Source organism: Galleria mellonella, unplaced genomic scaffold (genome assembly GCF_026898425.1).
Source record: "Galleria mellonella isolate WM207_F2 unplaced genomic scaffold, CSIRO_AGI_GalMel_v1 utg36, whole genome shotgun sequence".
Taxonomy (NCBI): Eukaryota; Metazoa; Arthropoda; class Insecta; order Lepidoptera; family Pyralidae; genus Galleria; species Galleria mellonella.
The window spans coordinates 3,679,312-3,706,597 of record NW_026442086.1 but is presented as its reverse complement, the minus strand read 5'-3'; the positions used below and the strand labels follow the sequence as shown (position 1 = coordinate 3,706,597).

At 29.6% G+C, this 27,286-nt stretch overlaps 1 protein-coding gene and 1 non-coding gene across 3 annotated transcripts in view; one reads left to right on the top strand and one right to left on the bottom strand.

Moving 5' to 3' along the window:
* Positions 1-2,695: 2,695 nt before the first annotated feature.
* The window catches only part of LOC113520797 (matrix metalloproteinase-14-like), a 198,657-nt gene continuing 174,066 nt past the window's right edge, over positions 2,696-27,286 (top strand). The window contains exons 1-2 of one of the 2 annotated variants that reach the window (XM_052897533.1): positions 2,696-2,919; positions 7,861-8,692. In XM_052897533.1, coding sequence (XP_052753493.1) covers positions 8,090-8,692 — 603 coding nt within the window. In that variant the 5' untranslated portion in view covers positions 2,696-2,919; positions 7,861-8,089. Of the gene's footprint in view, positions 3,096-7,860; positions 8,693-27,286 lie in introns of both variants that reach the window. The other variant, XM_052897532.1, reaches the window with a different exon arrangement.
* Positions 13,791-13,863, bottom strand: Trnak-cuu (transfer RNA lysine (anticodon CUU)). Its single transcript has one exon. It is a non-coding gene; the product is annotated as a tRNA-Lys (tRNA).

Genomic DNA, 27,286 nt, shown 5'->3' with positions numbered 1-27,286 from the left:
TCTTTTTATTTATTTATAGCATTTTATATTACAGCCCGTGACAGTCAAGCCTGTGTTGGTGTATTAAGTAGATGTAATATAAAAACAAAAGTGAAGCAGGCGCTTCTTGTAATAAATCCACAGAGACATCCTATCCTTTTTAGGTAAGATATTTATTTGTACCTTCTGTGGGTATGACAGTATAACTCGGAACAACATTAATATAAAATTTGTACATTAGTTGTGCTGCAGATACTTCGAATTAAGAAAAAAAAAATTATGCCGACCTGGGTCTATGTCTAATTAAAAAAAAAATAAAGATGAAATTATTGAGTAGGCGTACTTTTTTTTTAAATTTCCAGTTTCCAGATGTTCTTCTGTTTACATATCTAACTACGTTATATTTGCACAGATTGTGTATATTGTGACCCTGGTATTAACAATAGAAATAATAATTTCATTTATAAATATAATACTTTTGTGTTACAGAACTATATTTATATCTTAAAGTATTTTTATGTTATATTTTTATCTCTATCATTATGTTGCTATAGTAGTATATGATAATAACATAATATTACCTGTATTCCGTATCTTTGCTTACGTGCATTAGTATATATTAAGATATAACATATCCATGTATCAAATTTTATTTAATACCATTCAATAATGTTAGCGTGAAAGAGTTACAAACATCAATCTATATGTACACGCTCACAAACTTTTGCATTTATAACAAAATAGAATAGTTTATTTATTTAATACAGTTGTTTGTTTATATTGATCTTAAAAATATTTGCCTAATACTAGTTATTTTAATATTAAAATCTCATTAAAAGTACATAATCTTTGCTATTCTAAAAAAGTATTGGTTAAAAACGAAACAGATTTTAGCGAAGTTTATTCAAGTCTAGACATTGCTCTTGGGATTCTGAATTGAGTACGATTTTGCTGAAAACGAGGAAGGGTCAAACTAGACTACTATTTTGAAAATCGATTCCATTTTTAAATTTGAACGATTTTTGTAATGCATTACAAAAGCCTCTTATATATATATATATATATATATATATATATATATATTAGTGTTAATAGTTTGTTTGAATGCATAGAGTCGCAAACATCCCCTAATTTATCGTTCACAAAGAGTATGCGGAAACAGGAGCCGCGTACAAAACAAAGCCAGTCACGCAAAAACCGAAAGAAATTTTAATCAAACGAAATTGTTCCCGTACGCACTTCATTGTGCGTCCAAAATAATGCCAACACAAAGCGCCGGCCGAGCGCACACCGACGCATTACGTAGACTCGGGTTGTTCACACGACACAATTCACTACCGCAGACTGGCGAGTGTACATATAGACAAGTGCAAACTATTCCTTTTCCAAACACGTTTACGCTACCACACGTACAAAAAAGAATGAGATAGCATCACTAACGTCAACGATTTTTCTAACTGTAAATAGTCTTATACAGTAAGAAAAAGGTTATTTTAACTTTGCCACGGCTGAAATGTAAACGTATCTGGAAATAGAAAATTTTGCTATTTATCTGGGCACACAGTTCATTGCCTTATGAATTTTGATTATGAAATTGGTATTCCACTAATTAGTAGATACTCGTCCGCATATACTCATTTACATGCATCTAATTCTCATACATTCACACAATAGTGGGTACTAATATAATTTAAACCGAAATAATTACAGATACTATAGCTACCACGTTGATGTTTTTTTTTATCGTATTAAATGTCCTATCCTAAATCTGGGTGTTCTGTCATAAGAAATCTTATTGCTTTCATTATAATTTGATTATATGTCTTTGTGAATGTTCCTTTGTTATTTGTTCCATACCATAACCAATAAAAAGCAAACAATGATTACAATGAACGTAACTTCCATCGTTTTTAAGTATTTGTCACTCGAACACACGAAATAATGAGATATCATTTAAAAGCAGATATACATATAGTTTCACATCAATTGGAACTAATTATAATTGTATACTAGAATGCACAATTGTAAATAAAAAAAAACTTTTTCCACTTATTAAATATTTTTAGATATATTGTTCGATAGTTATTCTCTTGTAAGTACATTTATATTAGCGATATCGCTGGTCGTAAGTTTAAATATATGTTAGTTGCACATGATTGATATAAAATATTGAAATGAATTTCATACAAGAGAATAGATAAATTCCATACAATTTATAATATTCTTTTGGCGATATCGGTGATATCATTTTAGATAGACGATCGATAAATATATCTAAGCAAATTTCACCGCTTATAATCAATCTTATAATATTTGAACTTTTATATTAGTTACATCGTTAATAGAATTGTATAAATTTGTCGGAAAAAAATCTCGCAACAAATATCGTAGCAACTTAGTTCAATTTGGACTTTTTTACTAACGATATCGTTTACAAATTTTTACACGATAAAGATAAGAAATTAAATAAATACGAAAGATTCGTTTCCAAATTTAAATCTGTTCCATTTAATTCGAACTTTTTTACCAGCAATATCGCTGATAGAAATGTACTTTGTCTACAGGGCTGACGGTTTATAATTAATAAAACGCTTGCAATCGTTCGTGTGAAAAAGCTCATTTGGTCCGTCTGTCCGCGTTGGGCTTTCGGTTCGGGTATCGGCGTGGCGCATGCACTGCCGTTCCCCCAAAGCGGTTCGCTGCCCATGCCCAAGTTAGTTCGAAGTGTCGCGTGGTCGCGGCGAACGTGCCGAGCGTTACGCTCATGGACACTTTATTTTCATTCACGAAACGTTAGTATTGAATGGACTTAAAAAAATATACAGTGTTGTACTCAATTCTATATACTGACGTAGATAGTATATCGGTGCCTGTGTCTGTTCTTGTTACCAATCGATTCTTCTTTTATTTTAACGAATTAGCTAGCTCTACCATTTTCGAGTAAGTTGTTTCGATGTGTGAATTCTGAAGTTGTTCGCAGTGCTTTCAGTGTCAGCTGTGTAAGCTCGTTTGTTGTCCCTCTCTGTTTACTCGAAAGGGAAAGGGAGGTCGGACTGCATCGAGCACTTTTGTTTTCATGATTTTCTTTACTGAAAAATAGAGCGAACTGATAAAATGTAAGTGTTATTAGTGCGTGTTTTTTATTTTCTTAAAAACTCTAGTTTCGTTTAATTAATATTATTTTATTTACGTTAATTTTAAAGTTAGGAAATAATATTTAAGCAAACCATATCTTTACGAAATAACTAAAAATATGTTAATTAAATTTAAATTGTTATTAATGTAAAATTTACAAATATTATATTTATTTGTAGAGCACTCACAGTCATGTGCATGTCTGTAATTAAACCAGCGTTCATTTATAAATAGACACACTTAGTCCCTACATTGCGTTTAACTTGTCCAATATTTTATACAACTAACAATATTTCTAACAAGTAGTTTATACTTGGTTTATATTAATATACTTATATTAGTTAGATTGATAGGTTGATAGATAGATATATATTAAAAAAATGGGCTATTTTTATAGATCATTATACATGGTAAACTACTTATAATATATAGAATAATAATAAATAGAACTTATCAATTTGTATCTTAAGCTAGTCTCAAGCTTACTTAACTTCTTTAAATATTTAGATTGGCTGTTGCCTTTAAAATTGTGTTAATTTAACTCTTTCTAACAAGATAACTAAAAGTTTATTTATTTTGCTAAAGATAATTTAAAGTAAATGCGTGTTATAAAATTTGTAAGTGTAATTTATCTTCTAGAGCTTTATTATGATTAGATACTAGCTCTATAATCAATTTGTATGAATCTAAAGAATTCATTAAATGTTTTAGTTGTCTAATGCTCAAAATGAGCTTTGCTAAAAAGGACATCAACTTTTTGAAATTGTATTCTAAACGAATTTAAAAATTAAGGAAGATAAATAAGAGAACAAGTATAATATTTAACTGCACGATTTCAGCCAAACCTCCAGAAGACTACCTGAAAACTTAACAACTTATGATCAAAACTTTACATCTCTTTTCATTCACTCTTTTTCCTTTAGTAGATAGTAATTATTGTACTATTTATGCAATTTTTATTACCTTAATTATCAATAATTTAAGTTGCATTAGTAGTTATTTTTATAATACACAACATAAAATCGAATTTGGTTTTAGTTACATTTTGAATATTCAATGCTTTTTTTATTGCTAAGTTCTAAGTTTTTTTTTTTATACAGAAGTTTGAGTATCGATGTGCCCTGGTTTGATTCTAGAAATGAACAAATATTTGGCTATAAGAATGTACCATTACTGTAGTGATGATTTGATCAGAAAGAAGTGATTTTAATAAACTAACTGTTTACTTCGCCCCCTATGCTCTTATAGTGATAATCTATAAATTTAACAACGTATGTTCATTTTATTTTTAATTACAAATTATTGTCCTATTGAGTGCTAAAATGAACTTTATTAATTATTTTTTCTGTTTTTAATAAACAGTTCAAATAGCTAATTATAATAAAAAATAATGTTCATATTTCCTTGTTTGTGTTAATTAGTTATAATCGATAAATCTCGTAAAACGCTCTCAGTAGCGAACTTTTTATGACCTTCTGTGACTTTTAGTTTATAATATGAAATTACTGAGAATTTTTTTAAGTTTAAATTTACCAAGTATAATTACATAAGATATACCATCTATGTAAATACTTATTGAGCACGCTGTATAGGTATATTTAATGTATTTTTAAGGCAGGATGAAGTAATTAATGTTTCAACTACTACGTAAATATCATTACCGTCACTATGGTAGTGTGCGTATCGCGAAATAGATTAACGACTATTGAAAAAAACTTCAAATCATTCCATTCATCCATTTCCCCATATCCTTTATTATCGAATAATGCGCAAACTCATTCATGTACTCTCAAATGATCATAATTTCAAACACTTTTCAATATACTATATTACATGAATTCAATAGAAAATTACATTACAAATACGGTGGTAAAATCCAGAAAATTTTGTAAAAAAATACTTATGATTAAGATTAATTTATTATTTAAATAATGTAATTGTAATGTAATAAATTATAATTTTCAAATATTATTATATAAAATAATGTGTCTAAGTTAGTATTGAGTTTGCAAAATTTAAAATATTTATGCAAAAATTGGAAACAGTAGCCATCGAAGATACCAGTCCTGTGTATTAGTAAGTAACTTTATGGCCGCTACATCGGACGCATGAATTTCAGAATACCACTGAATAGCGTATAAAAAACATATAAAGCATACGATAACGTATAATATTTATAAGTTAAACCTTCAAAAAATACAACAATGAAAATTTGGTGCAATAATTTTTGCATGGTGCCGGAACAAACATAGAGACAGACAAATAGACAAAAAAGCTAAAAAGTATTGTTGGGGTTTTTATTACTTTCATTAAGACCCCCCTCAGATTTTTTTTCTTAAATTTCTCCCACGCACAGACATCGTCTAATTTCAATTTTGTAATATTGTTCAGATATTTTTGGAAATACGTTCAGATATTAATTTTTACATTTTCTCTTACATTGGTTTTCTATAAGGTTCCGATAAAGTTTTATTTCTAATAACTATTATTATTATTTCACCCGTTAACTGTCCACTGCTGGACATGAACTTTTCCCATAAGGGGAGATTTGTCAAAAGTTGTCAATAATAACTATTAATATCCCTCAATTACTATTCTTCCCTAATAAATGTCTTAAGAACAATCGTAAATAGAAAAGGAACCAATATCAACTAATGACTCCCTGCGAACTTTGTGGGGACATCGTTATACTGTACGCACTTGCCTATATGAAATAGGCCAACCAAGAAAAACCTTTAATTGTCATTCTTATTCATCAATGATAAACGATATTTATCATTTTCTCTTGGAATATATCAGCCTTTCAACCGTCATACGGAAATGTTGATATTTTCCTAGAATAAATTAAAAATTCCAAGTATAAAATTGATATTAACCTACATTGTTTTCTTGTTTAATAATATACTACAGCAAAATTATTTTCCCTATATTATGACATAATTTTCAATACATAAATTATCTTGTTATTAAATTAAAATTATATAAAATAAGAATTAAAATACCCAGTCTAAGTCGAAAATAACAAATTACAATTGTACTATTAATTTCTTGTTATAATATACAAACATTATAAATATAGATACTTAGGCATTTCAAATGACTGTATTATATATCTATAATATATTTAAAAGCTACAAGTATATAACTTTAAAATATATTATTAATAAGTATTCAATGTGGATTTAGAAACATTACAGCAGTCCTTAGAAGCAGAGATATAAACACTAATACAGATGTACCTATCATGATACGATATTTCCATTGTACTGTTTTTAAATATTAATTTCAGTTTAGTAACTTAGTGGTAAAAATTGTGATATGATGATATCGCACTTTTAGTACCAAGTTACTTCTTTTAATTCAATGCTGAATAAAATTATTTCTAAGCGAATATCGGAAAAATAAAAGTATAGTAAATGTGTGTATAGTAACAATACTTTATTATAAGTTAAAATATATAGTTTACTATTATAATTTTTTGGAGGGAACAAAAAAAATGGACCAAATATTCATAAATATTCGTATAACAAACATCAATGTTCTAGTAATGCTTTTATTTAGTATATTTAGAAATATTTAGAATAATATCTACTTGTATATTAATTCTACTTAAATAACGTACGTAGGTACTTTGTCAAATAATAATTCGTTCATGATATTTTTTCGCGATAATAGGTTAGTACGCTAAAAAACAATGATACCATTCTATACTAAATTGCTGGATCAAAAAAAAAACAGAAATATTGCACAAAGACTCCTTTAATGAATATATTTACTCAAAAATTTAAATAGGAATGATAACTAAATAAATCCACGAAGCTAAAGTAAATAAATAAATCACATAATGATAAACCGCTAATATTATTATGTCTATAATACAGTTTTACATAATAGGTACATTCTTATAGATAAATGAAGATTTATGTCATTTACGAGTTATCTCGCGGTCACAACTATAGTTGTTTACTATCAGCGAAGTTGCAGCTCAACAATTACACAGCTTGTCCTCAACTTGTGAGAGCATTGTTATCAATGGATTTTCTGTTTACTATGTTGTCACGTTATCTGCGAAAGAAACACATTATCTCTATCATTAATTATTGTAGTCCTTATAATTATATTTATAGCGAATTAAAAGGGCTCAGAAGGTTACTTCTTTTACTAAAGATATTTTTCATCGATAAATTTGCAGTGTAACAATTTATTAATATGATTTTCTCCTTCGTAAAGGAAAATGTTGACTTTAATACTCTAAATAAAAATATTGAATCAATGTACATATTAGTAGTATTGGATCACGTAATATAAAATTTGAAATATAGATGCCATTATGTCTTTGAGTAATAAAAAAAGTTCTTTTTTTTTTATAAATATCTATGAAAATGCATAATAACGGTTTTGCACAATTGAATCTGTGAATTTCCTTCCAACTCTATATCTTTCTACAGCTTAGATTGTAACTAGCTACAACAGATTAGGAATATACTTATAATGATCATCTACAGTAAAATTTACTTAAGATGCCCAAGTATGTGCATTAACCGTCAATGATGGTCTTAATATCTTTACGTAGATATTCATAGATTAAGTCGTTTGCTTCTAAATATAAATATCCAGTCGCTATTTTATGAAATCATTTCACTTTAAGGATAAATTACTAAAATAATAATTATATTCCATATTTACATTCATTATAATATACCTACTTTATATCATAAAATGAATAATATCTTTACTTTGTTGCAGAAATCGCTTCAATATCTTGTGCATACAAGAATATTTTAAGTAAACAAAGAACATTCACACCGCCCACGAAGCGAGATAACGCAGCATCCCGTCCACCGACTTAATCTGGAACACGGTAACAGGAAACAATGATGATAGGGCCCTCATCGTAGATATATTATAGATGAGAGACAACTTTCACATCATTGATACTATTATGGTTAGCTGACGTCTAGCTATCGATTCGAGAATGATCAAAACAATGTCAGCTAATTTACCCACTGCCACACATACAGACAAACGTAGTGTATGTGCAATGATTGCCATAAAGTCGCCAAAGTGTTATGACGTAAATGCTATAATAACATCAATGCATGATTGTGGTACTGGTTTGGCGACAAAACAAATATGCCAAGTAGAGAATACCAGTAGAAATATGACCAATGATAATCATTCCAATGATAATTTAGACGAAATTCATGAAACGACTGATTTAGATAGGTGTAGAATAAATATGGATAAATACGAATATAAAGATACGATCGAAAGGCGAAATTCTCACACATTCGGAGAAATAAAACGAATCGAATTGCATAATAAAAGAGACGTATACGGAAAAGAATCGATTAACAAAAAGAGGGTGGAGGTTGACATAGATGGTAGTTCAAGGCAGACCGCTGATTTGAAATTTAAATTCGTCCGGGATGTACGGGAGTGCACAGGAGTGGTTGGGAGGACAATGGGCGTGTGCGTGCGAGTCGTCGCCGTCACAGGATTATTATTGACGTTGGTGGCGACATGCGACGCGGCGCCGTTGAGATCGCGATACGAGCACAGAGCACATTCACATGTGGTAAGTAACTTGCAGTAATTTTCCTGTACATTTCAATGTACTGTATAAAATATAAAATAATATTACCATGTTTCAACATAACGTTTCGGAAGTAAGTTGCGAGCGCCGTATTTACATGTAGCACAGTCCGCTCTGCGTCTCATGCATACTAAATAGTCCAAGAGATATCCTGACGACTTGTAAGCTTTCGTCTCGTCTGAACTTCGCCGGAAACGGACTGCTTATTATACTGGTATTGTCTGCGTTATCTGAATCCGTCTGATTTACCAGACAATGTCTTTCCATATCCTCTTTTTCCCAGTCCTCTTGTATAAGGTTCTTTTATTCAAAACAAAAGCGGTTTTGACTACTTTTCCCTTTAAGGTATAGGTACAGTAGATGACAAAAGTTTTTAAACGACGTTAAGCTATATATATTATAAATAATCTTCTTTTTTTAATTTATAATTACAATAATTACTAAATATAGAGTTTGTGCCTACCTACCAAACAAGAAGTGTGTGTAAGAATATATGTAGATCTGTAAGATTATTTACATAAAGTCGTATAAACTTTATCAATTTCCAAATACAATATAAGTAGATTAATACATTAAAAAAAAAATTTAGTGTTTTAGTAACTTTGTCACGTTTACTTGTTCTTTTGTTCGAATTTTTCGACTCGGACAGAAAAAGGATAGTTATCCTTTGACGGATTAAAGGCCATTCTAAGTCGTATTTCCGTCGAGTGCAAGTAATATGGGGACAAAAAGCTGGCGTGTCGTATTAGATTAGTGGCAGTGATAGACGGACGGACCATTCGGGGCAAGATTAATGGGCTAAGTGACGAGTGGGAGGTTTTCCTGAGCATATACGGAGCTGGGAAGATGTCTCCACTCATTTATTACTTGGACCGTTACAAATTGTGAAAAATTTTCATTGCATGGCATGAGTTAAATATATAACGTATATGCTTGTAAAAATGATGGTAACTGTCTGATCAACATTTAACAAAAATTGTTGAAACTAGAAATATGAAATTTAACATTTAGCATTGAGTAAAGATTTTTGGAACTTCCCACGAAATACTATGTACGAATCATGCGAGCAAAGCTACGGAAAATTATCCGTTTTTACATAAATTAAAAAATAATTGTAATATGACATTACATATTTTGAATATTCTGTACTTTTTATACAACTTAGAATAGCAACTAAACCGTCGGCCTACCTGAAAAACCGAAAAGTGATAACCGTCGTCTATAGACATGAACAGTACCATGGTTAAAATTAGTAAGTTTACCACGGTTAGTACATCTATAAAGTTATCCTCTAAATTTTCTACTTTACATAATGTTTCTCCTTATACTGGATATAAGATATATTTAGAAAATATACAGAAACAAAAACTAATTTTGTTAAACTTATTGATATATTTGTAAAGTAACGCTTAAATTAATTAGGTAATTTAACTGTTACATAGTACATGCATAGACATGACTCTGACAAATGACTACTTTTTGGCACTATGAACAATTTCTAAAACAAAACAAACTTTAAGTTATTATTTTGTGACAAATAATACACAGAAAACATTGTTTTCTTTAACGTTAGATATTGTATTAATATTTCAATTTTTATTTTATTAATATTCAATTAGCTATTATTTTAGTATCATATAAAAAATTAACTATAAACAGGTAATGTCATTAAGCAATAATGGACACGTTGTTTCAGTTCAGATAGATCCAATTTCCATTAACATTGACTTACATTTTTTTTCTAATCAGGCTTACGTCTGCAAATGTTCACTATATTTTACAAAAATACTTAATATTTTAGATGATCATTTCTATTATATTGTATTGTAAAATCTTTATTGTACATTATTTACGTTGGACAAATTAAAAGAGCGGAGTTTTCCCATAGAGGGATTTCTTACAGTCAACCTTTGAGAAGCTAAAAGAAAATTATAAAATGTTCAAGGGTAAAAACCGTACAGCTAAGGAGAAACTCGTCAGTTTTCTGGTATTTGCATTATGTATATACATTGTAGGCAATATTTAATTAGTATTGGATACTATTTAAATAAACCCTTTAATATGCAAGCCGAAAAGAAGATTACTCACGATTACAATTTAAATTAGTCGAGTTGGTGTATAAATCAGACTTGAACCCAGTTTAATTACAGTTTAAACACGGCGTGACCGCGGTGGTTAGCGGCTTCCTGCGCCCGCGCAACTAGGTCGTGTTTGTATTAAACTTTAGTTATGTAAGTGTTAACTGGTTCATTGCAATGCTGTCAGAAATGGAGTATATAAGGGGGATTTTGTATGTTTTTTATTTTATTTTGGATTAAATATCCAGTAACTACGTTCACGAGATCGACGCATACCGGTTGACTAAAACTATACTAAAGTTATAGCAAATAAGTGTATAAAAATAAATCCTTTTATTCTTGCATAATTTCCATGGTTATATTTTTTTATATTATTTTTCTTTTGTCATATGCTTTTGAAAAATTTTCCTATCTTACATTTTCTAATTTCTTTTGTAGTTTTAACTCTCACTACGCTAGTAGCAAACAACTCGTTTTATTATCTTTTGTTGCATTGACGTAATGCGTCAATGTTTTAAGAAAAGTCGTTCTTTGTCTTACTCTATTTTGATTCTCAAGTGTTTATGCCCTTTGTACAAATAAATTGTTCATTAAAGTGTTTTTTACTTTAAAATATTTTAAACTAAAATTTTTAAAGAAAAAATATTTTATAAAGTATTATACATATGTATTAAGTATTTTTAATATATATACGAAACACCTCAGCGTTCATTAGACATTACTAATTCTGTTGAAACCGAAATTGCTTACTATTACGAAGTTTCAGATCGTCTACTTAGGAGATTTCTATGTAAATAATTTTCGATTGTAAAGAATGTGCAATTATGATATACTTGAATACTTAGTGTGTATACAAAGTATTTATGGCATATATGACAAAATAGTAATTTAAATTTATATTAATTCAATTTTATATATAGATTTGAGATTTCTAGCATAATTTGTTTCTGTGCAGAATGAACAGTGCATACAGAAATACCTATTTCATTTTATATCAGAGCTCTGTCTGTTGTTCATTAAGTATGTTATAGCCATCTAGGCAGGGTTACCAACCGCATTTTTATAAACTTTATTATTTTCTAAAAATCAATATTTTACATAAATGCAAAAATACTCTACTCTTAGTATAATATATAAAATGAAATATTTTGTTATTACATTATTATGTAATATATTATTTTTTATAACTATAAAACATTAACGACATAACTCGGACGAGTACTCTAACGAGTTCTTACGTAAATTGAAATAAAAAGCATCTTATATAGATTTAGGATGTGATCAATCTATGTTCCAACTTTATTTATATTTCTTTAAATCGGTTAAATATCTACCTATAATTGAAAATGTCTAGACATCTTCAATATTTTACATTTTATAAACTATATATAATAAAAAGATTCTTACCTGTAAGAAAATTTACAAACATATAATAATCCTTGTCGTCTTATTTTAATCATAATTTGTTGATAAAATGTAGAGATACCGAACTATCCAAATTTTAGAGATGTGTAGTTAAATATTTCAAGTCCGTAGTAACGTGTTGTGGAGAACTTTTTCTTAAAAATATTATATTCTTATAATTTTTCGCACTAAAAAGATAAGCTACGTTTATGAAAAGAAGTTGGCAGCCCTAATACTAGGTGTAACCACAGTATATTTATACTCCCTTTCCCAAGTTTATTACTGGTGTAGGTGGTGCAACTATATTGTCTACCTCGCCTCGTACCGCTTGCATTGACAATAAAACTGGATAGCATCTTGTTTCGTCGACGATAAAAAATATTATAATTACACTACTTGGTTTATTTGTAAATTAAGATAAGTGACTAAATAAAGCAGCGAGCGACAACGTTAATATGTACTATACTATATTAATGTCAATTTAATATGTGCTAACGTACAATTTGTATACGACTTTCCTGCGACTTTGTTCAGGTAGAATTATTTCTTCGTAGTTATTTATGAAAATAAAAAAAGGCCATTTAACTCTGACACCCAAATGAATAAATAGATCAGACTTACTTTTCTCTAAGCAACTGCAAAGAGGAGGTAGTGCATTGTCGATATTAATGATTACATTTTTACAACAAAGTTCACTAATTTTAAAACGATCATAGAGTCGTTTTTGCATGCATTCAGTTTTTAACTCAATTATCAAGCGATTTTAATGCTGACCATACCAACCTTAATATACCTTAAAATCTAACATTTTACTTAATATATTGTTCTAAATCCTAATACACGTGGACTGTCATTTAAAACAAATGTATTTTACTTGGCTTATTAATATAACATCAAACGTCTCTAGAACATTATATAAACGTGAAGCGGAGAAACTCTGACATGTCCGATACAAAACACATCTGTACCACAGTTAGTAGTGTGTGCTCGGTAAATACGAGCGAACTAGACACATTGTGTCTCGGCTTCCTGCCGTTCTTCACGGCATGGAGTACCACTTTGCATGGCAACCAGCGTGTCTATCTAGCTCTGAATGACAAAATAAATTATTTGTTTGTACGCTCTTGGAATATCATTTAAAAGCTTTTTTATCTTTCGCTATTTTTTTCTTCATTATTAGATTTTTTTTACATTTCATATAATATTGTTTTTATTCTATTAGGTATTACGTTGCCCTCAAAATATTGAGGTATTACTTGAAATTTCTTTCTTGAAAATATTAACAGTTATTTCAAAAATTAATAAAAAATATCTGTCTATATTAATTTTGTGTATAATTCAAATATTAGTTGTTGTTATTATTATAGCTGGTATTATGATACCATGTGATATATATTTTTCTTCAGCACAAAAAAGAAAACATTAGCCTAGATTGTTATCAAATTTAATTATTTATATATATATATATATATATATATATATATATATATATATATATATATATATATATATATAAAAATTGAAGTACATATTTTGAATTTCATGTAAATTATAATTATAAATATAAAAAAATAAAGTTAAAATGTAGAAAAACATTGCGCCCAACGTGGGGCTCGAACCCACGACCCTGAGATTAAGAGTCTCATGCTCTACCGACTGAGCTAGCCGGGCTGATATACGTCATACTAAAAATATCGACTATATGTTTTATAAGAATTATTGACATTTTTAATATTATTATTTTTTTAACAATACACACGATTTACTTTTACCCAATTATTAATTACCAGTTATATGTTGTTGTTATTATTATAGCTGGTATTATGATACCATGTGATATATATTTTTCTTCAGCACAAAAAGAAAACATTAGCCTAGATTGTTATCAAATTTAATTATTATATATATATATATATATATATATATATATATATATATATATATATATATATATATATAATATATATATATATATATATATATATATATATATATATATATATATATATATATATATATATATATATATATATATCAAAATATAGAATAATTTTATAGTTTTCAAAATTGTCTAACAACCAATAACCAATTTAGATGCACCTTATTATTCATTGAACTTTTTCCTTACTATTACACCTAGTCCGGAACATCCGTACCGTAACACACCTTTCATACAAACATACATAGAATATTAAACTGATAGCATATATTATAGTTATAATAATAGTAACATTATTAGTCATAGCTATTGGAGAACTCCATGGTGGTAATTCTACCTTTAAGCTAATGTTTACACTTGGCACAGTTGTACAAAAGTTCTCTACTGCTTCGTGCAATCACTAAAGAAAAAAAGTCTATACAATTGTATGATAGTGCAATTTAATAATCACAGAATTTCAAATAAATATATTAGATGAATACGCAAACAGCGTAGAAAACAAAGCTTTTGAGTTTGACATAAGAAATCGAGGCTGTCGGCGAAGGCGAGGCGATTTTTGTTAGTGAATTACTATGGCAAAATGTCAAATCGCACAGCCTTGAGTAGTTCCACGCGTCTTAAGAATTAGTGAATACCATTTCAATATTTCATCGCTGCGTCAAGGCTGATGTCTAGGCTGTTTGCTTAGAGAATAGCACTACAGGTCAGCATGACGTTATCGTCGACGAAAAATTATAAACAATTATGTTTTTAATAATTTTACACACTTCGTTTTTATATTGATATTTAAAAATCATACCGTGTTGTACTACATATGATAAAATATTTAGCTACAATATTTGTGTGGGAATCTAATTAGTGTTATATTTTATTTTCTAATTGATTTTTAAAATGATATAATGAAACTGCTATTACTGCTGCTAATGCTATTATACAGTTATTGAATATTTAAATGTCAAAAAATGTAATAAAAGATGTAATGTATTAAAAATTACTTAAAATATAAACCATAATTTTATATGATAATTTGACATAAAGAATATTGTAATTTGGAAAATGTTTGGACTTTATAATTGTAATATAATGTAGACTTAAAACCATTTTAACATTTGCATACCTCTGCGGGGTGCTGCATGTTATGTGCCTGTATATGTAACTTCTTATTGTACCATGTAGCAAGCGAATAAATATGATTAAAAAAAAAAATAACGGTGAGAAAATTATGTAGTACTTTTTATTTCCTCTCTTAAGTATATCTATCTAAATGGACATCCTAATTTTAGCCACATTTACGCGATAAATATGTCCGTCAGCAAATATTCTACTGATTAACATGATCTCGGAACATCGTCGAAGGTCATAAAGTTGACCTATATTCTCGCAAGCCTATCAGCACCATCCTATTCGCATAATGTATAATTTGGGTTTATTAGAATTTGCGCCTTATCACCATTGTGATAAAGGTTTATTGTTGAAGTAACATCAATTTCATTAGAACACGTTACGATGACACCTTTTCATTTAACATCATTAACTCGTTATGAAGGAAGACATAATCTCGCTTTACGCTCGATGTACCTATCTTAAAATCCTATTAATATTATAAACGTGAAACATTGTAAAGGTTTGTTTGTTTGTAACATTTGAATATACAGTAAAATCTTAAATCGTTCTTAAGAAAAGAATGAGTACAATGGCGACCTTATCTCATAAAAGGGATATCATCCAGTCAACATTTGAATGACTATTTGAAGGTATTCAAATGTTTAAATGCATATTTTTTTACCTTTGTACCGCTAGAAAACCAAGTGTTATTTTAAAAATAGAGTAAGAGTAGCTTAAATAAATAATCGCTTTCATTTATTATTTTTCTTTATTATATCTATATTTATGCCAAGTTTATAAAGACGAGAGAACCGAATGATAAAAACCTTTATTGGCTTTCATAACTCATCTAATGTACACAACTGTTCCAGAGACTTTTCACGCCTCTATTACAATATATGGTACTAGACAACTGATACCTACACGTTGAAAGAGAAAGTGATTATTAGTAACGGGATTTCACACCCCCATTGCTAGCAGTATACTCTATTAGATTGATCTCCACGCGGTCCCTTGGTATTAATTCTCGTCCAATTCATCACGATGGACTAACTGACCTGCTTTCATCCTCCCCTATCATCTCTCACTGGTGCCGCGCTAGTGTATACCGGTAGTGCAAGCAGAGTTACCATTTTATATTCTCCTGTTAAAAGAAAAACTGATATATGTATTTCCATATTTTAATAATATTTAACAGCTATTATAGATATATATATTCATAGAACAGTCTAACCTATACAAACGTAGATACTCGTAAATACAAATATATCTGCGAGTTTTAAACCCATAACCATCGGAAGGTAAAGCAGTGTATTAAATTGCTGCATCGCCAAGGTATATAAAGTATTGGATAAACATGCCATCTTGATCAATAAGTAATTATTAGCGTTAAACCAAAACCAATGATGAGTAAAATTTCAAATTTCTATTTATTTTACGTAGTTGACCATGCACTATGTAATTAGAATTTGCATTTCAAAATTGCTCCGCGACAGCTGCCTTAATTAGCACCTGGAAGCTTCATCAAAAGTAATTAAACTGGCTCCTGATTAAATTTACGCTTTTGGATACGAACCGCGTTATTTCCATTATTATGCATTGATTATAATATTTACAATAGTAGAACTAATAGTGCTTACCTACCATAATAATATTTAAATCAAAATACATTTTGCTCCTACCTTCAATCCTTTATAATAGGTTGTTATCTATCTACTTTAGAAAAATGATACATTCTTATAATTGTACATTTAAATAAATATACATAATGTTAACAGAGATTATATAGTAATAGAATAACCGCTGAGTTTCTTGTAGAATTCGAAAATAAAAGCAAGTCTTTTTAAATCAAAATGCTAATTTCTATTCTTTTTTTTTTATACAACTTAGAATGGCAAACAAGCTGACGGCCCACCTGATGGAAAATGGTAACCGTCGCCTATAGACATGAGCAGTACCATGGACATAACAGAGTATACTGTTTCGCCCATGATACCCCCATGCGTTGCCATTCCTGAGGACTCGGGTGTTATTCCTCCGTACCCAGTAAATTCACGCCATATCCCACCCTTCAAACCGAAACATAGTCATGCAAACACAACTACTTTACGATTAAAACACGAATGGGACAGAGGTACCCAAGCAATCAACTTTTATACAGTCTCCTTCTGGTAATCAATTCTGATACCTTCTAGTTCAGATAGAAAAAAATAAAGAAAAATCACAAATTATTTATGAATAACAATATCAATAGAGCAATATCAGATAGATACGTACAAGAGATTGTGTTCACGCTCCAATAATCTTCCTACCAAAATTTTCCCTAATAGAAGCATATAGAGAGTATGGGAAGTTTGTTCGGAAATGGCAGGGCGCATCGTGATACCTCTGCTATTGTAGGCGTCCATAGACTACGACAACTGTTTGTCGTCAAACAGGCTGTATACTACTCTACTTTTGTAATATAAAAAATACATTTCAGTATATTTAAATTTAAATAAAAAATTAAAAGTGCTTTTGCTGCACGATGAATTTTATTTTTATTAAACTAGAAGTGAAAAACAGGTTGTCAGTACTTTAATTATTTAAAAAAAAAGTAATTAAAAAAAAAGATATTACTCGACATATATATATTACTTGATATATTATTCATAATTGTCTTGTAACTTTATGTATCCTTTATTATTTTGCGCATTATTCCTTTTGGACTATACGAGTAATAGGTATAACCTAAATAAATATTGAAAAATTCTTGGAACTTTGCAATGTTATCGCAGTCTGCGATCTGAAAATTGTTTGGGCGAACCAAATGAATTTATGTTTATTTGGATACATTTTCATATATACCATATACATAATATACAAACATTACAATGCACACGTGTAGGTACTCAGTATTCTAATTACATACTAATTTGATAGCCACATTTTAATAAGAAACAATAATAAAAGATAATATATTAATAGGTTTATTTACGTAAAGTAGGAACAATTATAAAATGAGATAGAAGTGAATGTGACACTAGATATACTCACATATTTTCTCCGAGTAATGTTCCTGTATTTGAATCTGTATTCGATATCTCATGTTTTTATTTATAGTCTGCCAACTTCTTATTGCGATCGCGAAAAGTGAGTTTTAAATGATGCAAAGAAAAGTCTTTTATATGTGTTATTTTACTAACTAAGCCTCACACGGGTGCAAATTGTAGATTGTATTAATTGTAGTTGTAGATTTGTATATAGCTATCTATTGTTAGTATATTTTTTTCTATTTAATAAAATAAGTTCATTCATATTCATATTAAAAATATACTTGCTGAATTTCGACTAGTTTTTCTCGTTCCTAGTATCGTTATTTATATTAACGCAAATACATTGAAATTAGATTAATTGCCAGATGTGTCTATTCAATAAACACAAAAGGAAAATGCATTTTATATATTAATGTTAAACTTTTGATATTAATTACTGTAAGATCCTTAACTTTCAGCACAAATTAATGTTGCTTGTCAAAAATTAACGTCCAATTTGTGTTTTGAGACTCGTTGATTTTCTTGGAATAGCAAGAACTTCAAAGCTTATCTCAGATTATAATAATGCTTTGTATACGAAAACACAATTATTATGAACTTGTCATTATAGTCTTCAGTAAGTGTTTAAACTTTCGTTTAGAGATCTAAAAAGAATTAAATTTTTTATCATACCTATTTAATAGTTTTAAATCTATATAACCTATGACTTTTTCACGGACTATAAGTACATATTTCGTTATCTCTAACCCAATTTACCATCCGGCGTTGATTTATAAATTCGAACAATAGGTATTTGAGATTAGCGGATTTTCATGAAAATACACTTGCAGCAAACAAAGTAGAAGTCTGGTTTTTGTCTGTATTTATAAATATGAATTATAAATTTTATACCAAGGTGTCTATAATGACTTTATGGTTAATCTAATAAACTGGCATAAAATAAACTTACCAGATTAAATTTTGCAGTCTAGAAATCAATAAAACTCAAAGGTGGGACTAAAGAGGAGGATTGAAGTTGTTGTTATATTGTTGATTATAATTATGAAGCGATATAAAGGATAGACTGCTATAAAATGTCGTGAATTCTGATTACATCAATTACAAGTACTTTGCTTAATCTTTGACACTAATAGATGTAAGTAATGATAAAAATGAGAGTGATCACACATATCAAATGTTTAGATACTGATATAAATTTACTCTCAATCGTCTACTCTATTTAAATTCTATTGTCGCTATAGAATTGAGCGTTTGTAGGACTGGGTCCCGGTTAGTTATGCAAATTACGATTGATTTTTCTTTTAAGAGAATAACAATAATTGAATTTCCGTACAACGCAGTAATATTAATTGAATTTACTTAAATTAAAATGAAATTCGGATAAAAGAAATGTTGACTTCGACATTTCTTTTCTCCGAATTTCATTTTAAAATATTTATGCTCCATGTTGTTTCTATGCTAATTTTAAATTAGTGTGATAATTTGCTATTCTTTCTATTTAGCTGTATAAAATAAATTGTAATTGTAATTGTATGGAATACTTTTTAATAATGTCGACATTATTAAAAAGTATTCCATAAAAAAGTGTCATAATAAATACCTAAACGATTTCGCGTATAATTTTTATATTTCATTGGTGACTATGCCTATTCATGTCTGTTGTGTATGAAGAAGCAAGAGATGCATATGCTGCGATTCAGATATGTGCATCCTAGATATATCTCTAATATTTTGTGGATTGTTGTGACGCCGGTACAGTATTTTGTGACCCATGCAACAAACGTTTTTATTATTAAAGACATTGTGTTTATCACTAAGTACGTTATACTAAGTCTATGGTTTATCATGTGTTCATTATGACATTTATCTGCGTCGCAGCATTCTTGTGCCTGCGTTAAGACAAGGACTGTCTATTTCGTATCTGTGTCTCAGAGGAGCCATGCGTTGAATAATATGTACTATGATGTCCATTCATGAGTATAGAATATGGTTACTATTTTTTCGAATACCTGCTGAAGTTTCAACTTCTTTGCTATTTCTTACTTTGAATATTAGTTTATCATTTATGTATTGTAAACAATTATAATATTTACGGTAATAATACATTAGGCCTATTATGCTTATATTAGAGAATAAAGATATAGTAAAGTTGTAAATTATTATATAGGTCATCAGCATGTCTTCAAAGGATAATTACTTTACTCATGACTGTGTAATATGTTGTTCGATCTATATTTAGCAACGTGGAAGTTAATCTTGATTCCGGATCGTTTTTAAGACCAACTTGCAACTGGCCAGCCTTCACCGAATGGTATGTTCAGCCGGATATTGCGTCTCATGAGACAAATATAGCAATACAGACAGAGAAAGGCATACAAAAACGCAATGTTAATTAGTATATCGAAAAGGGACAAGAGTATTTTCGCTGTTCAGACGCGGTCACTGCCTGCGCTATTTACATGGGAATTAATGATAATTGTGCATTTCAGATAATGGTGCAATGTACACAGTGTTTTATCACTTTCAGAGGAAATTTGAACTAGTGGACTAGTTAAAACAGATTTTGCAAGAGTCGACGTCACGTACTTTTATAACATTTGTCAACGTTTTATTTAACTGTTTAACAATTAAGTATTTATTGTATTATAGAACCTAATAAAATGGTGTAATGTCATAGAGTAAGGAATAGATAAGAAATATTGATACAGGATAATCATAGGACCGGACGATTGAGTTTTCCGCCACGTTTAACAAAATCTACCCAATATTCAACTAAGAGAATCTTGCAGAGTAATTTTTTTTTTTTAATAAATTAACTGGTCAAAATAATGTCAGGTTGTAGTAGTATAAGGTCCCGTAGTTATTAAATCAAATGTTTAAATTGAAGATGTCAGTTTGGCACGTAGAGTACTTTTGAAATGAAATCATCTTTAGGCATTTTGGATGATTTATGAATGTGTGTTTTCTTTTGAATTCGCGTCACCGACAAGCTATTTCACACTTTTCACTTCTGTCAATAAACATACATACATACATACATATCTGTCACGCTTGTCTCCCATTAGGGTAGGTACAAACAACAAACTATTTTTTTTATGTATGTATTCAGTATCATTTTAAACATAATGGATAATTTCTGTGTTATATCTTATCATACAAACCGAAACACACACAACTATGAAAGTGCAACATTTAGTTTAGAGAGAGACAAGTTTAGATTATGCTTTCGTTAACGTGTAGAAAACTTAGCTAAAATATCAGCTATTTTAGCATAATTTAACAGATGGTTTCAAAAACTCAGACTTACCTACAATCAAACTCATCGAATCAATGCTTACATCAATTCTAAAAAGAAGAATATGACACCAGACCCACAAATAAGTCGAATAAATAACACTGGGATCGTAATCTCCGAAGACTACCAGAGTAGATATTCTCGAGGTAACTATCTCCATCCCCTTTGGGAGATAAAAAAGGCATATGGTACTCATTGAGGTTAACGTGAACGTAAACGTAGCATAAAATTTTGTGCGACTCGCACTAGCCACACACAGTAAGTTTATTAAATTCCCATTGTTCAGTTATATTATTCGTATAAATGTTTTTCGTAATGAAAATAATATCCCAGCCAATTGAAGCCACTGAAGTTATTCATTCGATTATGCAATAATATTTTAGTATATTTAAAAATACTACAATATATATTATTCATCGCCATTATAGTGACCATTAATGTAAACATTTTACATTGTTGTTATAAATTACGTAATAGACAAAATTTTGTAGGTATAGTTGTAGTGTATTAAACTTGTATTACGATTATTTGATTTAGCCATTCAAATTATACTTATTTACAATTGTAAAAACATAACCTAGGTAGATATGTGACGGAATTTAATAGATGTACACATTAAATTTCACTAAAAAAGTGACTATGTCCGTACCTTGTACCTACCACCATACGACTTGCTTTAACCAAGTACCTACTAAGTTGAAAAGTATCTAAAATGTTAATCTAGGTACAAGATGGCCAATCAAATGTATTCAAATTCTTTAAGCTGTTTTAAAGTTTGATGGAGTAACCAATTTTCATCTTTACAAACTTTCTAAAATTGCGGTATATGGTGTACTTATAATGGATGAAATTAAAAAGAATAGGTTTTAAATTAAATTTACTACCCAGACTCGAGTTCGAATGTTTAACTGTAGGAGTAATGCGGATAGTCCTGCGGACTGAAACTTAATTTCATTGTGTGTAAAAGATACAAGTTTATTTATTTTTTTATTATAGCATGACATTTGACTACACCGTTTTGAACAAACACAAAAACAATATGGCTCATGAATACGATCAACCGTAAAGATAATTATTAACTCTTTACGGTTGGCTGCACTATGCCTGCTCACTAAATGCTTTTTCACGCTACGTTTGAAAGATCCGAGGTTATAGGATGTAGGAAACATGTCACAGGAAAGGCCATTTCATATTTTTACAGTACAGTTTACGTAAGAATTGGCAAACTTATTTGTATGTGAACGCAGGCGATCAACTGTGTATAGATGTAGTCATTGGCCCATCCTCACTGTGCAATATCGGAAAGGGGAAGGAGGAATGAGGGAATTAATTTCTTCTGAGCACTCTCCATGGAATAGATGGTAAAAGACACTTAGGGAGACTACATCTCTAAGTCTAGACTTGTTTTGCTCACCTCAGCGTCAACCATGATACCGACAACTCGTCTCTACAAAACATCGAGAGCATGTAGCAGATACAGAGCGAAACCATCACAGGAATGAAAGCAGTATACGACACGCGACTTTACTTGTGCTTTATATACAAAAAGGCTCTATTTATTTTGACATCCCTTGGAATTAGATTAAAATAAACAATTTTTAATATCCCCGAAAATGTAACACAATTACAACAATAACGCCAAATTGTTTGTATGTAATATGCACATGTATGTATATGAACATGGGTATTACATATTACAATTGGTATTCATTGCTCGTCTCTCATTGACTCCCAGGTGAGGTCCACGCAATTCGGCGCATTGTTCCGGTGAGTCACACATTGTATCCGCTCGTAAACAAAAAGTACACTCAATTATATTCTTTATGCATACAATTTTAAGTGTCATCAAGTATGCACTTTTCCAAAACAGCTCACCTCCATTATACCGCTTGGCGATTGTTATTCTAAATACGTGTTTAGTATATTTTTAGAGTATTATTTTATCTTTATGACGGTGACGTAGATTGAATCGTTGACCCATTTCCGTGAAATTTTGTAAAGGAGTAATAAAATACATTGGTGTGCTATCAAAACATTTGTTTTCTTCATATATATAACTCCATACGAATGGGGGGGAGGGATTGTTGGTAATGGAGTTTGATAGCCCCATTGTCAGCAATATGCCCTATTAGGTTGACATCCACACGGTTTCCCCTGAAAACCATCGTGGTTAATTCTAGTGGAAATCGTCACGATGGGCTAACTAACCTGTTTTCATCGTCACCTATCATCCCTCACTGGTGGCCCGCCAACGTATACCGATAGCGCAGGTAAGGTTAGCATTCCATTATTACCTATTAAAAAAAAAACTCCATACGAATAACGATCTTTATAGGCATAGAGTTTCCTATTTGAATAAATAGTGAAGTTAACTACAGAGATATATTGAAATTATCATATGGTAATTATAATATCAATTTATTACATGATTTACAATATTCCGTTAGGATTAAAATTAATAAAAGTCAATATTTATTATTATTTTAGCCTTTAACTGTTCACTGCTGGACATAAGCTATTGTAATTTTATGGAGGAAACAATAAAGGGTATCTATTTATCTATAAGCCTACCCCATAAGGGGAGTTTTGCCAGTAGTTGCCACGCTTAGCAGGCGATCATAAGTCGATATAACGTCAAGTAATGCCTTTGTCTATAACTTTTATCGATCAAAATTATAATAACTATCTAATAATTCAGCGATGCTTGAAAGTACAGCTATGGGGAATATATATATAAAAAAAAAACTATAAAAAAAGCCACTTAAAAATAATGTGCTGTTCTGTATATGAATAAAGTGTAATTATTTAGCATTTTGTTAATTGAAGCCGTTGTGAGGAACACACCTAAGTACTTACATACGAGTACAAACAGGTCAGACCAGGGTATATTTCGCTAATTATAATTGAATTTTATACGGCAGAGAGGTCAAGCTTAATCCTACCATCGTTTCTCAGCGAGAATGACACAAAACGCAAAAATAAAATTAAAAATTGAAGATTAAAGGAAAAAAATCTTAAACCATATCAAATTTCAAGCGGGAGAGGCCAGACTGCTACCGACCGACTATGAGTTGGTTAAAATAATTCTAATTATTTTTTATTTCGGTTCTCACGTGTCTGATGTTTATCACATATCTGATATTGTTAAGTATTTTTTAATGCTTTATAAGCATTTTGTATTATAATGTACAACGCAACTGTAATAAATAAATAGATGTCTCATAAAAACCGAATTACAGCAACAATATCTAAATAAAGAACAATATTTTTTCACAAGTAATCTTATATTTTCCTCTTTATTTATAGTTATCATTTTGTATACTACGCTTATGTCAGTGACATTTGTCAGGTTTCGCTAGTCGACTACCGAGTTTAATCAAGCTGTATCAAGCTATTATCAACCTTATCTCTACAGTATTATGTAATAATATGTTGTAGAATCAAGTATTTATTACCTACTTTTTGCATTGTCGTAGCGGCCATGCAACCTTAAAAGTGCATACAGCATTCTCGATCGCCGCCCTTTTTATATGGTCAAGTTTATTTCTTGGTCTAATATTACGAAGTAAAAATGTAGGTACCTACCTACGACTACAATGTTCTTATTTACTATTTTATAATAAATTATTTCTGACATGAATACCTTTTTTTAATTATTTGTGATGATGTCATTAATCCCTTTACCTAGGATAATGATAACCTACCTTTTGAAACTTCGCATTAGAAGTAGCCACTTTCTTAAGTATTTCCATCGTGAATCCCATAGAGACCCGCGACTATGCTATTCATAATTTAAAATTCGAAGGGCTGTGAATTTAAAAAAATCTTAATTAAAACCATATTAATTATTGAACATTATGCAAACCGTTATTGTTGTTGTTTATATTTACACATTAAGTTATAATGACGAGTGGATATCACTATAAGTTTATTATAATATTACTTACAATAGAGAGTAAAATATATAAGAAATTCTTCAATTAAAAACGAATAAATTCATTATGGTTAAGGTTTTGTGAGAGAAATAAATAAATAAATAAATAAATTGATAGATATCTACTGTAGTATGTGGATAGCATTAGGAAACATACATTATATGTATTGAAATCACTAAGAATAAAAATGATCAGTGTTCAAATAAAAGAAATTCGTTTCACTTGTTTCCTGTGTCCCACCTTACATGGCAATCTTGCCAGGACTCGACAATGGAATGTCCTAATAATACTACATAAGTAAATTTATCAACAGTCAAAATTCACTAAAAATAACTATATTTTACCTAATGTTCTTTAAAAACCAAGTCAATTTCTATTTTTATACAAATCAAGAAAAAATAATACACCTCATCATTAGGCGTAAATAATATGAATACCAATCCGATATCTATATATTGGATTCCTCTGCATATTGATGGCGGAAGAAAGGTCATCACCCATTTTGATATCGCCCATATCGGTCGGATATATATTTCAGAATATGTTAAAAGTCTGTTATTTAATATTATTTTATACAGATGTTGTAATTAAAATATATAGATATTGCTATATACTACGTACCTTTACTCGATACTATGTTATATTCGTTCAAGGAACTTATCTATAAACAAAAATATGTTCTACACTAACTATATAAGGCTGACTACTGATAGTTTTCTAACTACCGTGTGTATCTATAAGTCTCGATGCTATAAAAATTCTTAAGCTAATTCGGAATATATAAGGTGCTAATTAATATACTCGTGAAGGCATCTATTGTGTATAATAAACGCAATTCATATAACACATACTTCTTGGTGTTTATCTATAACATTTAGACAATGTAGCAGTGGAAAGGAAATTCTGAATAGGATTTGGAAACAAATATTTCGAAAAATAATCGAAACTTTTTTCTCTTTTTTTTCCTTAATCTATTAACAGATAAATTAAGCCCTAATTGAGATTTTACATTTATAATCTTCATAGGAATGACGCAATGAATTCTAAAAATTGGAGCTGACCTTGGATTAATAAGAATACTCCAGAACCAGCTTCAATTACAAAGGGCCAAATAATAACAGAAAATAAAAAAGACAAATGTATCGCTTGAATCTTAACAAAAGAACAATGCATATATTGTACGTGCATATAGTACATGTTATATTTGTTTAGCTGATTAGCATTATCAGTAAGAAACTGCATCATCAAGCCTACAATAATACAAGCACGGACATAAAGAAAAATCGATAATATGTATGTTTACAGTGACGTCGGAACTTTTAATGCAATGTATATGCAATTATGAATAATTTATTCATTAACATAATTATTACATTATTAATTAATACACTGTATTATTTTCTATATCTGTATGTAACTATATAATGCTTTAAAAGTAAAATTTATAAAAATATTATAGCTATCTCTTATCGTAATATCATCACTATTCACTAGACAGCATTTCCATTCAATTTTCACACTCCTTCTTGCTTGTTTAGGTTTTTAAAATAACAATTTTCTACCATGTCTTGACTGCGCGCACGCGACATGACTAGCAAGATCATATGCAAAATAGTATTTTCCCTTGTGTAATATTTACGCTTCACTGGCGTTTCGTGTTTATATTAATTTTACATAAAATATAATATAATTAACATATAATTAATATAGCAAGAATAAAAAAAATGTTCTGTATTTATTAATCTATGTATTTTAGAATATAATTTATTTATATACCAAATTTTTA